This window comes from Gasterosteus aculeatus, chromosome 7 (genome assembly GCF_964276395.1).
Source record: "Gasterosteus aculeatus chromosome 7, fGasAcu3.hap1.1, whole genome shotgun sequence".
Lineage (NCBI taxonomy): Eukaryota > Metazoa > Chordata > Actinopteri > Perciformes > Gasterosteidae > Gasterosteus > Gasterosteus aculeatus.
The window spans coordinates 17,935,554-17,949,850 of NC_135694.1; the positions used below are offsets into that span (position 1 = coordinate 17,935,554).

General features: G+C 42.9%; 1 protein-coding gene across 4 annotated transcripts in view; it reads left to right on the forward strand.

Annotated features, from left to right (window-relative positions):
- The window catches only part of camkk1a (calcium/calmodulin-dependent protein kinase kinase 1, alpha a), a 39,069-nt gene that overhangs the window by 5,361 nt on the left and 19,411 nt on the right, over nucleotides 1-14,297 (forward strand). For all 4 annotated transcript variants that reach the window (XM_040181155.2, XM_040181156.2, XM_078106142.1 and 1 more), the window contains 2 exons: nucleotides 9,534-10,002; nucleotides 12,906-12,953. In XM_040181155.2, coding sequence (XP_040037089.2) covers nucleotides 9,670-10,002; nucleotides 12,906-12,953 — 381 coding nt within the window. In that variant the 5' untranslated portion in view covers nucleotides 9,534-9,669. The remainder of the gene's footprint in view (nucleotides 1-9,533; nucleotides 10,003-12,905; nucleotides 12,954-14,297) is intronic.

The following is a 14,297-nucleotide window of genomic DNA, read 5'->3' on the forward strand; positions in this document are numbered from 1 at the left end:
AATGCTGAATGATCCTTAGGGTCAGTTGATTGTACACTGACTGTTACATAGTGATGAATACTATTCTCCATCTCCGTCAGTAAATCCCCCTGAATGTCACACTCGGTTACTTTATGGTGTAAAAGCTGAATCTTCTCCTGAATGCCCTGAGGATGTTCTTCCCTGTGTGTTCCCAGAGCCCTTTCTGTTGTTTCCATGTGAAATGACTGGCGGCTGGTGGAGTCTGCGTCTGTCCACAACTTGTCCACAGACTCTTTTCATCTGAGACTCCTCGTCGCAGAAGACCTGTCTGGGTTTACAGTAGTGGGCCAAAATCCTGCCTGCTTACCATCTGCTTTCCATCATTCGATTCCCCAGAGGGTTGGGATGACAATGTAAAGAAAGATATTAATATTGTTATTTAATAATACATGGTTTGAAAAGGTAAAGACTTTGAGGGAAAGCCCACACTCACGGAGGCTTGTTGTAGTTATCAACACATGTGGAAGCTGAGGTAACGCATGAACGGATGATATCTGCTGTGTTCACATCCAACTCAAGCGTGGACTTAATTGTGCGATAAAATGCGTGTTGCAAATCCAGCTTCTCTTTCTTTGCCGCTTGGTATCAGCAAGAAAATCACACATCGTTTGCACATCTGCCCCTGGACTGTAAAATCCTAAATGGTGCAAAATCCTGGATTAAATCTTGAGATGCTTTGGCAGATGTAGTGAATCGCGCTTCAGTTGCAACGGTGATGGACTGAAGCGCTCATCCCTGAAGAATGTGGCTTGTAGTTCTTGTCCGTGTTTATTTAGTGAGCTGGGAACGATCAGTTCATCAGTTGGTGACGTGTGAAAGGACGCATGTCCTGTTTCTGTGTTGAGTCAGCCATCAATGGAACTGTTTAATGTTTTGGCCTGTAAGTAGCAGGCACAGATTTAAACGTTAATTTAGTGTGTATTTCGCCGGTGCTCTCTCAGCACACTATGTGCTATGTTTAAAAAAAAAACAAAAAAAAACAGTAAAGCGAGTGTGCAGTGTTGGTGGAGGAGGAAAGGACTCTTGACGTTCCAAATGTAGGTCTGTGATTACAGTTCCTTCTGCCAGCTAAAGAGCGAGCTTAAACCTCTGCTAACATCCCTGCTGTCAGTGCCCCCCCCTCTCCTCCCCAGAGTCTCTGCTTTGCAGGTTTTGCCCTATCCGCTGTGGTCTTCTTGGAATAGGCCGGTAGAAACATCCCTCTCTGTATCAACGATGGAATTGCGCAAAAGAGCAAAGGCTGGTATTCTTTGTGATAAAACGCTGGAGGCGTGATCGGCGGAATATGACCTCGAGCCAGCTGACACCAGCACTCTGCTTTTTGAAAGCGCTACCTATTTTAGTGAGCGAGCCATTCCTCGAATCCCATTCAGTCCTGGAGAATCGACCAAGCTTTCCCTCTCGCTGGCTCTGGCATCTATATTTCTCTTTGTAGCTTCCACCGGAGTGGAGGGCGAGAGACTCTTCAATGCTGCTGCCATCATTACCCATGAAGGGAGAAAGAGGCCTGCAGCTTGGATGTCTGAAATGGTTGTATTTCTCAGGCAAAAATTAACTCTTAAAAACCTCAACAAAAATAAAAGGGAATTTTTCTCTTTGGTCCTGTGCAGTATGTATTTGTACATTTTTATTAATATTAATCTTAGGTTCTTTGAGTCCATGATGAAGTCTTCAAATAACTTGACAAAAAGCTTATTTGCTTTTAAGCTTTTTGTCAAGTTATTTGAATATTTTTTATAGTTATATATATTTTTTTAAAGCGGCAAACTCCTACAGCTAAGCTGTACAACGTGCAAATGAATTATCAAAACTAAATAACTATGAAAGGTCTGCTCAAATTTTGACCCGTAAACGTCATTTAAAAAAAGTATTTTACTTTCTGGTGTCGCATCTCATGAGAAGAAGTGCGGATGAGGATGTTTAACCAAATGATAATTATGCAACAACAATAACTGGGTTTTTAGGGTGAGTCACCAACAGGCTGCTGGGACAAACATCTGGTCCACGTGTTCTCTCAGCACCCTGTTTACGGCGATGCCTCTGCAGTCCTCTGCCTCTGACCTTTATCCAAATAGAGAACACAACCTCAAGCCTGATAGATCGTCAAGAGCACATTGAGGAACCTGCTCCGGAGAGATAAGAGCTACAAAAAAAATGAATTTTGTTTTGATGTTAAAATGCCCTGAGAGACAGAGAAGCCAAAAGAAAGAACTGTCCCTCCCGTATGAGCAGTGACAAAACAGAAAAAAATAAGCCTGATCACAACCGACTACAGTTTAAATTAACCTTAAATAACACAGCGAAGTGAAATAATCTCCGCAACTGTTCATTGGATCCTTGTCCACAGTCCGTGAACCATGAACAGCAGGCGTGCTTCTGTTTTAGACACCTGCACGACTTCACACAGTCGGGGATCATCCCTTCGACACACAGATACGCACACACCGACACGCTGCGGGTAAAACACCTGCTACTGTTTGCTCTTTGGTCCAGACTGATGTATCTTAAATTGCTTAATGGCTGCATTACAATTCTGTATAGACATTCAAGGTTCCTGAGGGATGCACATTTATCACTTTGATAATCGCTTTTAAATTTCCTCCAGCAGGATTGTTAATGGTGAATAGTCACCATAATCACCATAGTAATGGTTTTAAGTGAAATATCTCAACGACTAATGAATGGTTCACCACAACATTTGCACAGACATTTATTTTCCCCATTGGATGAATTGGGGATCCCCTTACTCTTGCTTTAGTGCTGCCACGAGGTTGATATTTTTTTACCATGTTTTGATTGCCATCCAGCCAGAAGCGCCTCACCTGGACAAATTTAGCTCCTTTTTTAAACTCTCATGATAATAACAAAAGTAGAGTGTAGAACAATTAGATAAAATACACATTCTTGAGTCTGTAATAAAGAGTGAAAGTGGGACCTGTTATCTGACTACAGCTCACCAGAGTGAATTAGATTAAGCCGCAGGTTTTTTAACAGCAGAGAAAAGAAGGGATAGAGATCACCTGAGGGATATTCTACCTCTGAGGGATTTCGAGGGCACGGAGTATCACTCCCAATGGAAAAGAGGGATGAATTCTCATTTTCCACCGCAACAGATTAATCCTCTGCAGGTTCACATCACACAGATATCTAGAAACCAGGGATTGAAAGCTCTGAATGGGGATTTAAAGGGTTGACGAAGGTTTGGCTGCGTTCACCTTCTATATTAACCCTTTTTGTTCTCTCCCGCTGTCCCTTCTGGACTCCAAAGCACTTCTCCTTCTTAAAATAGAAGATCAGCCAGTAGCAGGTAGAGCTAGTGGCTCTCTAGAGGGGTGGAGCCACCAGCAAGGGCCCACCCCGCCTGGAAAAAGTAGGGAGAAGCACACATATCTGCAGACTGTTGGATCAAGTGCCAGTCTCTCCTTGTTAGGGGGACTCTCGTCAGGCAACAGTTCTAGGAATCGCGGAAGGTCAGCCACAGACTCATTGTCGGTGTGTGTGAGGTGGGGGAGGAATAATTGGCTCATCCAATTTGCCAGTTAGCACTCCTCTATCCTGCGTAATCCTGGGCTTATTATTGCCCGAGGCAGCCAACCCCAGAGAGGGTGTCCCTGGATTTGGTTGGGATTGTCCCGCAGGGTATTTCTGTCCAGCCGGATTGATCGGCGCTCTTTGAGCCTGTGCCCAGTGTCTAGCCTGGGGGAGCCTGTTTTCCTCCATCAAACACACATTGATTAGCTCAAGAACAACTTTAACAGGTTTAAGGATACAGAGAGTTGTGTCTTTGATTGTTAATCCAGCGAATTGAATTAAAGAGTTCCAGCGATTGATCCGTGACAGGTAAACACACAGGAAAGGCTTTTGTCCTTGGAAAGGCCTGCAACTATTGTGTTTTGTTCCTGTGCGTTTAAAACTAGATTTCTTGGAGGTGGTCCTGTAGACAGACATGAACTTCCTGCGCTGTCTGTTTTAATATTGTTTGACGCTGCAATATTAACAACGGAGTGAGCCTGGACATGGACTGTCTGTTGCTTTGAGTGTATAGCACTTAACAGCCCCTGGTTGTTGATTTTCACATGTGCTGGGTGTACATAAGGACTTCTTTTCAACTTTATGCACACAAAAGAATGACAAAGCTTTATAGTCCAATGTTTTCTTTTTTGCACAAAATCACAGACCTAAATGCATGTGATTGTTGCATCACAAGGACTCAATGCTTAATGAATGAATGAGTGGTGAGATTTGGTGTAAGTGGGCTTCCAGTGTCTCTTTAGCCTATACAAAATGCTATCAACAAATCCCTGTCAAATGAAACAACAAAATACATTTGCCGGTGTTGCTGTTTCTCTCCGCACAGGATGCAGCGTCCAGTCAGAATAGCGGTAAAGGAAAACAAGATGGACTGTCTGTAGTCTGACATCAGACTAAAGTCTCCAAGTCGTCTCATGTGTCAAAGTCCCATGTTTTATAGTCGCCCCGTAATAACCTGATGATACTACAAGGTAACCAGTAACCAGGTGTTTTTATCGGTAAGATCCCCACTGTGCTCTCGTCTGTGGTCTGCTCACGGGTTTTGTGTGGTGAATAACAATGACCCCGAAGGACAATTGATAGGCCGACGTGACTGACAAGAACAACTTAACTGACATGAAATATATTTCTCAGCATTTGTAGTGGTGAGCGTTTCCCTTGATCACAGTTGATATCTGATTACCAAGTTCTCTCACCATCTCCAGAGGCTATAAAGATGGTGCACACCCTGCTCCATATGAATGACGCTCACTCAGAGATGATGAGGCATAAATACTGCGTGCTGGCACCACAGGAGGAACTCGGGGAAATGCTAATTCTGGTGTGTGTGTGTGTGTGTGTGTGTGTGTGTGTGTGTGTGTGTGTGTGTGTGTGTGTGTGTGTGTGTGTGTGTGTGTGTGCGCGCGCGCCAGTTGAGTGGGCAGTTGTGCATAAAAGGCATGCGAATCCGAGCAGCTGTGCTGCTTGCTTCGTTCATCAGCCAGTCCCTTCTTTTCATGCTTTTCATTTTTCCCCGGCTGCTTGTGTGACCGGTCCTTTGTTTAGGTCCGATTAAATGTGACCGGTGGAGGCGAGGGCCTGATCGACCTGCGGAGCAGCAGGACAGAATAACCTTCTCTGGTTTAAGGGGCTATTATAACTATTGATATTAAAAAGGAATAGCTGATTTTGTCCTGTAATTAAAAAAGGATCCGAGCCGGTGAGAATGGTGCCTGTAGTCCATAAATCCTGCAGTTAGAAGCGTGTTCTTTTTATTGGAAACAAACTGAATGCTCACTGCCTGAAATAATTATTGTGTTTGAGGATTTTATTATGGTTTGATTTCCTCTTCCAGACTTTGAGATACAGCATGGCGAGCATGGAATTCTCGTGTTTGGCAATCATCCTTAAATAATCCTGCATTGACAAAAAGATATTGGTTGTTTGTTTGTTTTTTCCCAAGTTTAGGACATTTTTATTAAAACATCACCCTCCTTTTTAAAAATTCATACTAGTCTGACTGCAATTTCTATTTAGTAATTCTTATGAAAACGAGATCTAACTCCATGTGTTTCTTTAAAGGGCTGGAAAAGCTAAAGCTTTTTGTAGCCAGCGGCTGCAGCTCAGTGTTGATCTCGATCGTAACGGTCTCTATGGCCCTAAAATCAACTTTTGATGATCGCGAAGATGCAAAGGGCAGTGTTCAGAGTGCCGGACAACAGATCAAACCGAGAACCAACACTGATGTACACATACTGCCTCAGCATGGGAAGACTGTAGATGTTCATAGTTTGTTATTAATAATAATGTGCATTCGCAGAGGGAGGGGGGTCAAGGCTGAGATTGGCTGATCCGTTGACATTTACTGAGTGTGGTAGCTGTATACTACCTTGCCGTGTATTTCCGAGGTTGGTTTTTAGTAACTATGAACTGTGCAGGTCAGCGGTCTTAAGCAGAAAAACACATCGCCAAGAGACGAGCTGGTGGTTCCGTCTCGCTGCTCAGAGACAAAAGACCAGAACGAGAAACGTATCCAATGGAATTTTATGGAAGTAGCAGCAACATTATTTTCTTGCCTTTCAATATATGTGATCCCAGTCAGAATAAGGCCGACACTATCGCTATTGTGATGCATTCAAGCTCCAATCAGCGCAAATAAGTATTTGCCAGTGGGTAAATTATAAGGTTATTATGGTGTGTTCAAATGTGCCTCATCAGTTGAAATGCTTGCATTTGCAAGTATTGGACTACATTACACTTTATCACACAGATATTTTTATTTTACAATTATCAGTAAATCTTTTTTAAACTATAATTATAACAGTCTCTTGGGTTAGGTACCGTCACCATGACAAATTATTTTGAGCCAAATCGAGATGATACTTAAGGTTAACTGCCCCCTAAAAGGTGTCTCACAACATAAAACATTGTTAGTTTTTTTTTGGTTGTTTTTAAAGGGACAGACAATGAAGTTACTCCGTCCACGGGGGCATCAGATCAAAACACATCTCAATTCGTAGCTATAGAAGAAGCGGACAGATGAAGTATAGTGTTGTTTAAGGACCAGTTTTCTCAATCAATCATGAAACCGAAAACACTGAAATGTCCTTTCAATATGCCATAATGCTTGAAAAAGCAGCAAATAATCCTATTTAAGAGGCTTAACCCATCAAAATATGTATTGCTTTTCTTTGAAAATCATCCTAAATTGATGATCAAAATAATCACTTTTAAGTGAGCGATTGGAAAACAAATGTGTCCCTCTGTATTTCTTGTTAGACAAGCCTCAGATCTTACTGGTTAAAACCTCATACGAATTTCAAAAAACATCATCGCAGATTGTCCCTCAATCACATTGTTGTAATCAGCGAGCAATCAGTTGATTGCTTTCCGTCCAGCTGAGCGAGGAGGAGCACCACAGTTATCATAAGCTGTAAAACGGAATATTTTAAGTTGGGATGAAAGAGAATAATACGAGGAAGACAAACGGCACCGAGCCTTTGCTTCCCCCATAAAGCCGAGCCCTCTGCCCCAACATCTCTCTAGTTATGCATCAACACGGTTTTTCTGAACACAAATCACTGCCGGTCGGCAAGGTCAGACGCTGGTATTGACTAAACCAGTAGGCTTCCTGCTCTCTGCTGAATATACACTGGAGCTTTAAGGAGGCCAAGGGAGGTAAGGAAAGACATCAGCACCAAAATAAATGAACAACGAGTTGGTGAAACGTTTTCTTTTATTTGGCTTCCAGGCCGTTCTGCGGGTTTTTTTTTTCGTCCCGGTAACTAAAGGATTTCAATTTGTTTTTTTAGCCACGGACGTCTGTTTGCACACAACAGCACGATGATGGAGACGAATGAAAGCCTGGTTAAGAGTGAAAAGGATTCACTAATGGAGCCAAATGGAATCATTTGTTTGCGCTCTACAGCCCACTCGCTCCTCTGACTGTGATTGTCTCCACTGCAAACTAGTTGTGAGATGGCAGCTGTTGAAAGAAATTCATATTCAAATGAGGCTTCTATGCTTTTCTCTGGTTTATTCCATTGATTCCTTTCCCTCTGTGTATATTGTTATTATTTCTGCAATATATTTAATTAGGTAAACAATTGCTCATGTGAAGCATAGAAGTGGTTAACTTTGAACAATTAATATCTGTCTGTGTTTCCTTTTTGAAGGGAGTTTGATCAGGCAGTTAAAACCATCAAATATTTTTTTTCAATAACCCTGAAATAAGTTATTAAAACCACTCCGCTGTCGGCAAAGAGTAAGATACAAATATACCTTGTGATCTTGAATGAGTATTGGAACGTAGTTGTAGATAAAAAGGATAATATGATTTATCTGGTGTGCAATTTTTCTTTGGTTGTGGATATCAAGGTTTTAATGAAATCAGCATTAGTCCTCTTCCTGCTGTTGCAGCTTTTGTAAAAGACATTAATAGTTTTAACTCTGAGTGAACCTTGTGTCAGTCAAGATTTGTATTTATGCAACATGGAGGCCTCAAAAGGCAGATCAGCACTGATCCCAGCCATGTGCCTTCAAATCTCCAAAGTGGTCTTTTTTTACTGTTCGACAACCCCTTCAAACCCCTAGTTTTTATTTTGTGTACCTGCGGTGACCATGAACACAAAATGTCATGGGAATCCATCCTGTCAAGACATCGCACTGAAAGATGAATTCAAGTCAGTGGATCAGCAGTATTGTATTATTCCTCCTTCGGGAGAGTGTCATTAAGTGTCTGTATCGTGGAACGGGGGGGGGGGGGTTGTCACCACACCATAGATTCCACCAAATCCTTCTTACTGCCCCGTAAGACATTGGGCTCATATGAGCCGGGCCTGAATCGATCCCAACAGCAAGACCCAGGGCACGAAGGCAAACGCATGGCTGCCGCCTGATTCGAACACCTTGGTCTACACCCATTTTCTGTGTAACTGTAGTGCAATTCTAGATCTCGAATCATCGTGGGTCACTCAACTGACCCTAATCCCCCCCAGAGCGATGCAACCATGGCACAGCCTGTGATGCACTGCCGGTATGTGACTGTGTGAATGGAGCAAAGTGGATCACTGGGATATTTTTGAATTTGAACTACTACCTTCCTGAAATACTTCAGGAACGATATAACACGGCCCATTTACTGGACTTTGGGAGGTTTTAACAAAGGACATACTTATTTGTCTTCATTCTGATTGACATGAATGGAGGCAGATAAGATTGATATTGCCCCGATAAAAGAGAAACGGTGCAATAAAAAATCTTGCTCAAATGTCCGGTTATACGTGTAGGCAGTAGTCAGTTGTTTGTGCTTCTCTTTCATGGGCATGCAGGCAGCCGTGAGCGCCGGCACAAAGCCAAATGAGCTCTGCAGCGTTTGGGTTGGGTTTTATTGAGTGGGTGAGGGGGTTATTTATTTCAATTTATGAGCGCAGGTCCACTAAGTTACAGGACCCACCAGACCACCCAAAGAGGAAGAGCGGTCCTTTCCTCTTTTATCTGACTGGTTGATTAATCTCTTATCTCACCGGTGTTCTGCAGGGCAGCCTGACATGTGATGGGATACAAAAGGTTTTCATTTCTATTGCATTTGTTCTCTGTATAGGTGGTAATTGTGGTATATCTGGTACCAGATTGGGCCATTGTTGCTGATCCCAAATCCAATTTGGGATTAGCACCGTCATCAGGTCTTCATGTATTTTGTTTTGGTCTGAACCAGTGATAAACATTCCCATCAGCTTCAGCTTTGTTATTAGTGCTAATTAGCTAATCTTTTACCAGGCAAGGTTCTAAAAATGGTAAATATTGTTCTTGCTATATATATTGATCATGCTAGCATACTGATTTAAAGCAAGTGTATTGTCACAGAGCCACTATTGTTGCTGCTTTCTCGAAATTGTTTGTGGCGGTAAAAAAACATTTGAATCCAGTTACAAAGATTGACAAGAGTTAAAAATCTCCTCTTCCTGCATCTGACTGAGCTCGCCTCCTTCTTGTCTTTCTAGCCCTGGTGGGACGCTGAGCGCAGTGACTGGCGGCTGGCTAAGGGTCCCGTTGCTGGGGGGGCCTCCTCCCTGGTACTCACCCTGCCACTCACCCTGCCACCTGGCCGCGCGCCGTCCCCCAACTGCGACGCCTGCCATGGCAATGAGCAGCGACCCCGGCCGCGCGAGGCCGAACCCTGATTCCGACAAACAAACCGGCAGCCTCACGGACATCATGGCTGCCATGACGACCGATGACGCTGACGTTTCAGCCGCCAACGGCCTGAGGAATGGCGGGGCTCAGCAGGACGGTGCTCAGGCCAAGAGGACCCGTGCAATGCGGCCTCACCTGACCGGCAGGAAATTGTCGTTGCAGGAGAGAGGCACTTACCGGTCGTCGGGGCCCGGAGGAGGATACGCGCACATTTCCCCTCGTGTGGCTCGCAGGCCCACCGTGGAGTCTAAACGCGTGTCCATATCAGACGCTCAGGTGAGGAAGTGGTTTTAATTCCTATGAATCAATAAATAACCACCAGCGAGGCCGTAAGATTTTCAGAGGACAGTACTGGTCACACTGTTTAACGATGAGTCATCTAGGAAGTGTAGCAACATCAAACCTTGAATGTTTCGCTTTAAACGCGCACACACACTCTAAAAAGTGCGTCATCTAGAATTCTCAAAACTGAGAGAAAGCAGACATGTTGTGCTTATTCGAACAGTTGGCCAATAATTGGAAAGCACAATGTAGCTCAAGAGCTGTGCATCGCCTCCAAAGAAAGTGGAGCAGAAAGCCGGCGTACAGCGTGACAAGGAGAGCGAGTCCGTTTGCACACTGGCCTCCCATTAGCACCCATCATGGGGACATGCCTCTGCGTAGTCACTAGTTTCCACAGAGGCATTATTATTCCCGCTCCTGTCAGGAATGTGCAGCCTCTATATTATTCTGCAATGTGAGAGCATTTTGTTCTGACGTTTGGTTTAACCAAAATCACCATGACGGTTTCTTCAGACAGTCGTGAAATGCCCATTAAAGAAGTGAGAGGTGCTAATAAGAAGCACGTCTCAAACGTTTGTTAGCCTGCTATTTAGCTGCTGGTGGTAGATTCAGAGAGGTATTGATCCTCTAACTAAGAAGGTGAATCAGCATGTTTGTCAATCACTTAACTGTAAGAAAACTGTAATTAATAATAATAAACTAATTAATTAATTAATTATTAATTATTTTATTATTATCATTATTTAGTCATAAATGGGCATCTCCTTTTTCTTCCCTGTGAAAACTAAGAAGACCCCGTTGCTGCGAGTGACAGCCAAATATCCATTTTCAATTCAGATTGGGCGTTTAATATTCATGACATCCGCATTGCTCGAGTTTCCCCGGCTCTCCTTGTACCTACAGTATGATACTGGAGAGGGATTTTTTGCCTGTACAAATATCCGTTGTGGCTGACATTTTGAGTGTTCACTGTTACTTAACAGTGGTTACCTCAAAGTGAAATTGCGCACACACACGCATGTTTTCATGCTTGTGTCAGTTTCTTTTATCTTCAGGCCCGTATTAAGCCACACAAGGAAACACTGTGTCTGTGTGGGTATATAGCTTATATAATAGTTTAACTAAAGCACCAAAGCTTCTTTCACCCTTTGTTTTCTCTCTAGTTTGTTTGGTTCTCCCTCCTGACTTTCTCATTGCATTTGTTACTCTCTTCTGTACACATGCATGTAATGTCTTTTTTTCTCTCCCTTTCTCCCCTTTGTAAGCAGGTTACATTTTTAGAAAACGTTCGCTGTTTTTTGGCTCGAGTTTGAAAAATAAAAAGAACCCTAAAGCAAATCTGGGTTTCATTTTGGGCTTTCCTGTTTGGTAGCATATTGACTGGTGTCAATATCCATTCGAGTTGATATATGGAGCCATTTATCACTGGGGTCCACAACACCCAGTGCTCTGTGAGGACTCTCAGGGTCATTTTGCTAAATAGATTTTTTTTGTAACTCTTTTCCAATGAGTCTTCTCCTCACAGGGTCTTGTACTTTGTATCTGTTACGTCCGACTAATTATTTATTTTAAATAAACGGAGGAGGAAGGAATTTGAATTTGAACTTTGGCGGCCCCGCAAGCAAAGATTATGTTGCTCTCTGTTCGTCTTCACAGTATCACAGAGAACAATGTGCTTATAGAACTGAATATATGTGTGTGCTTATTTGATAATTAAGTCTTTTTCCTCCCAATGAAAAACGCAGTTCTATCAAAATTCATGTCAAAATGACTTGAGGGAACCGCTTTAGATACTAACACAAGTCCCGGTTTTATTACGTACTTCCTGAGAGCCATTTTTCCCCATTAGGACAACATTCATGGCCATTGATTTTGGGCACCAGCGTTGGCAGTGATGCATTTGTTTTGCACCGATATTGATCGTAGCTGAGTAATGGAAGGAGAGCCGTGGGTGGAAGGTTTGGTGCGGCTCAGACACAATGGAGGACAGACTGTTCTGCGGAGGGAATGGGGGAGATAAGAGGTGGGTGTGTTGCCTGCTGAGGGAGACACTGCAGGGCTGCACTGGTACCAGTCCAGCGCAACAGCTCCGACAGAGAGACCCTCTAAAGATGTAGTGGCCCAGTGAAGAGTCAGAGTTCTAATTGAAGTCTTTTCTGCATGGCCCTCCTTTATTTATTGCCCCCGACCGAGTAATCAACTGCAATGCAGCTCCTTCTGAGCAAGTGCTGGCAGAATGTGCAGCCAACGAAACCCCAGCCAGACAATCCCTCTCACTGCTGCTCTTCGGATTCTCTCCATTTGCCCTTTCCTTGATCCTATGCTGCCCTATTTTCTTAATTTTCCATCTCCTTTTCAACCGATCGACACAATCCCTTTTATAAAAAGCTGCTTCACCTTGCAAACCCCAGACCCTCTCTTCTTTGTGGTTATAATCCCTGCGCCCAGTAGTCGATACCGGCGTTGCCTGCAGTTTGCACAATTCTTATATCAGAAACGCTCATAACCACCAAGGTTTACTGTGCTCTACGACTTCCACTCGTGCTTCAAACATGTCCCAGTACCAAGTCTTAGCCCCCCCCGTCCTGCTGTGGTGTGCTCTCCTCTGTCGTGCCCCTGGCTCACTCTGAGCTGTAGCAGTGGTTGCTATGGAACTGCAAATCACCCTTTTAAGCAGTAGCCCTCTAATGGATTTTTCAGACAGTAAACAGAAACTAGAGTGTGTTGTCACCTACATCTTACAAATAAATGTCTCCCTCCACACGTGTGTAGACACACTCAGCTGGGACATTTGTTCCCGTAGCAAAAAGGCGGCCTTGTCTCTTTGATATGTCATGAAAGCTTTGTCATGTTCTTTTTTATTAATTACTTCCTCACGCCTTTTCTTCCCCTTACAGGACTGCATCCAGTTGAACCAGTATAAGCTGAAGAGTGAGATTGGTAAGGTAGGTTTGTCGGTTTTCTACCATTTGTTCATTTGTAGAGCTTTTTGGAATATAAGCAGCATCTTTGAGAGGATGGAACCTGTGAAGTGATTATTTTCAGCATGTCCACACAAAAAGTTGTCCTTATTTTATTGCTTGCATATTCTTACATTTTACGTGGGAAGTCCAATACATTACTAACATTAATAATAATAAAATGTTTATTGGAACTATTTAGGTGAAAACCACTTATCCACCTGGAAATTATAAGAATATGGAGATACATGATCCGGGGTTCAACAATTCAATTTGTTGATATTGCAATATGCTTTAAAACAAGAAATGTTATGCCTTTGTGCCTGCGTATCCATGGCCATCGTACTATTCAATTGCACTCTCTCTCTACTCTACCTACAGTGTACGCGCATCCATATTCGAAAACTAGGTAGTTCAAAGGTGTTGTTTTATTTCTTATCCCCCAATGTTTCTGCGTTGTTGAGTCCACAGCCATGCCACCAGCTCTGCAACATGTTGATAATAAACGTTCTATGAACAGGGCTCAGAGTATTAATGTAGCAGCAAGTTCTATTAGCTCAGTCAGCACGGTTCATGCCGTTGGCAACAGCATCTGATGGCAGCCGGCTCCATGTTGGGTGTTTATTATTCATTTATATATTTATTTGTTTTGCAGGGACACTGCACACCAATCAACAGTTGTACTGTTGTACTGTGAGTTAGCCAGAGAGGCTAATTTCCATCTGCTGTCCCCAGCCAGATGTTTTTAAGGCAGCCTAAAATAAAAAGGAAAGGAAATGTAATTAAAATTCGTAGACAAATGGACAAAAACGTATAGGCAGAACTAATATACAACAAAAGACAAGAAAAGTGTACGACAATAGACTAGAGCAGACACAAGAAGCTGCAGCATGCGCCAGGCAGAACAAACCCACCTACAGTAAAAACACATATACTGTATAACACTGAGGAACATAATGTACACATAAAAATATTTAAAAATTTAAATAAAGCAATACCGAACAAGTCAAATATACATGTAGGGGAAACAAGCAGGCGGGACAGAGCACATCGATTCTCGCACACCTGAATGACAACAAGCCAATCCTTAAGGTTATCCCTTAGTTTAGTATGTTAGCATTGTAATAGTTTCTCCTCAGAATCTTTAGTAGTGCTAAATACAAAATACAGCGGACGTTGAGGGGAATTTAAACCTCATGGTATCGCTAGATATGGACTTGGGGACTATGAATGTCGATTCACAATTGCTTTTCATCTAATAGCGACATACAGTGCATCCGGAAAGTATTCACAGCGCTTCACTTTTTCCACATTTTTTTATGTTATAGC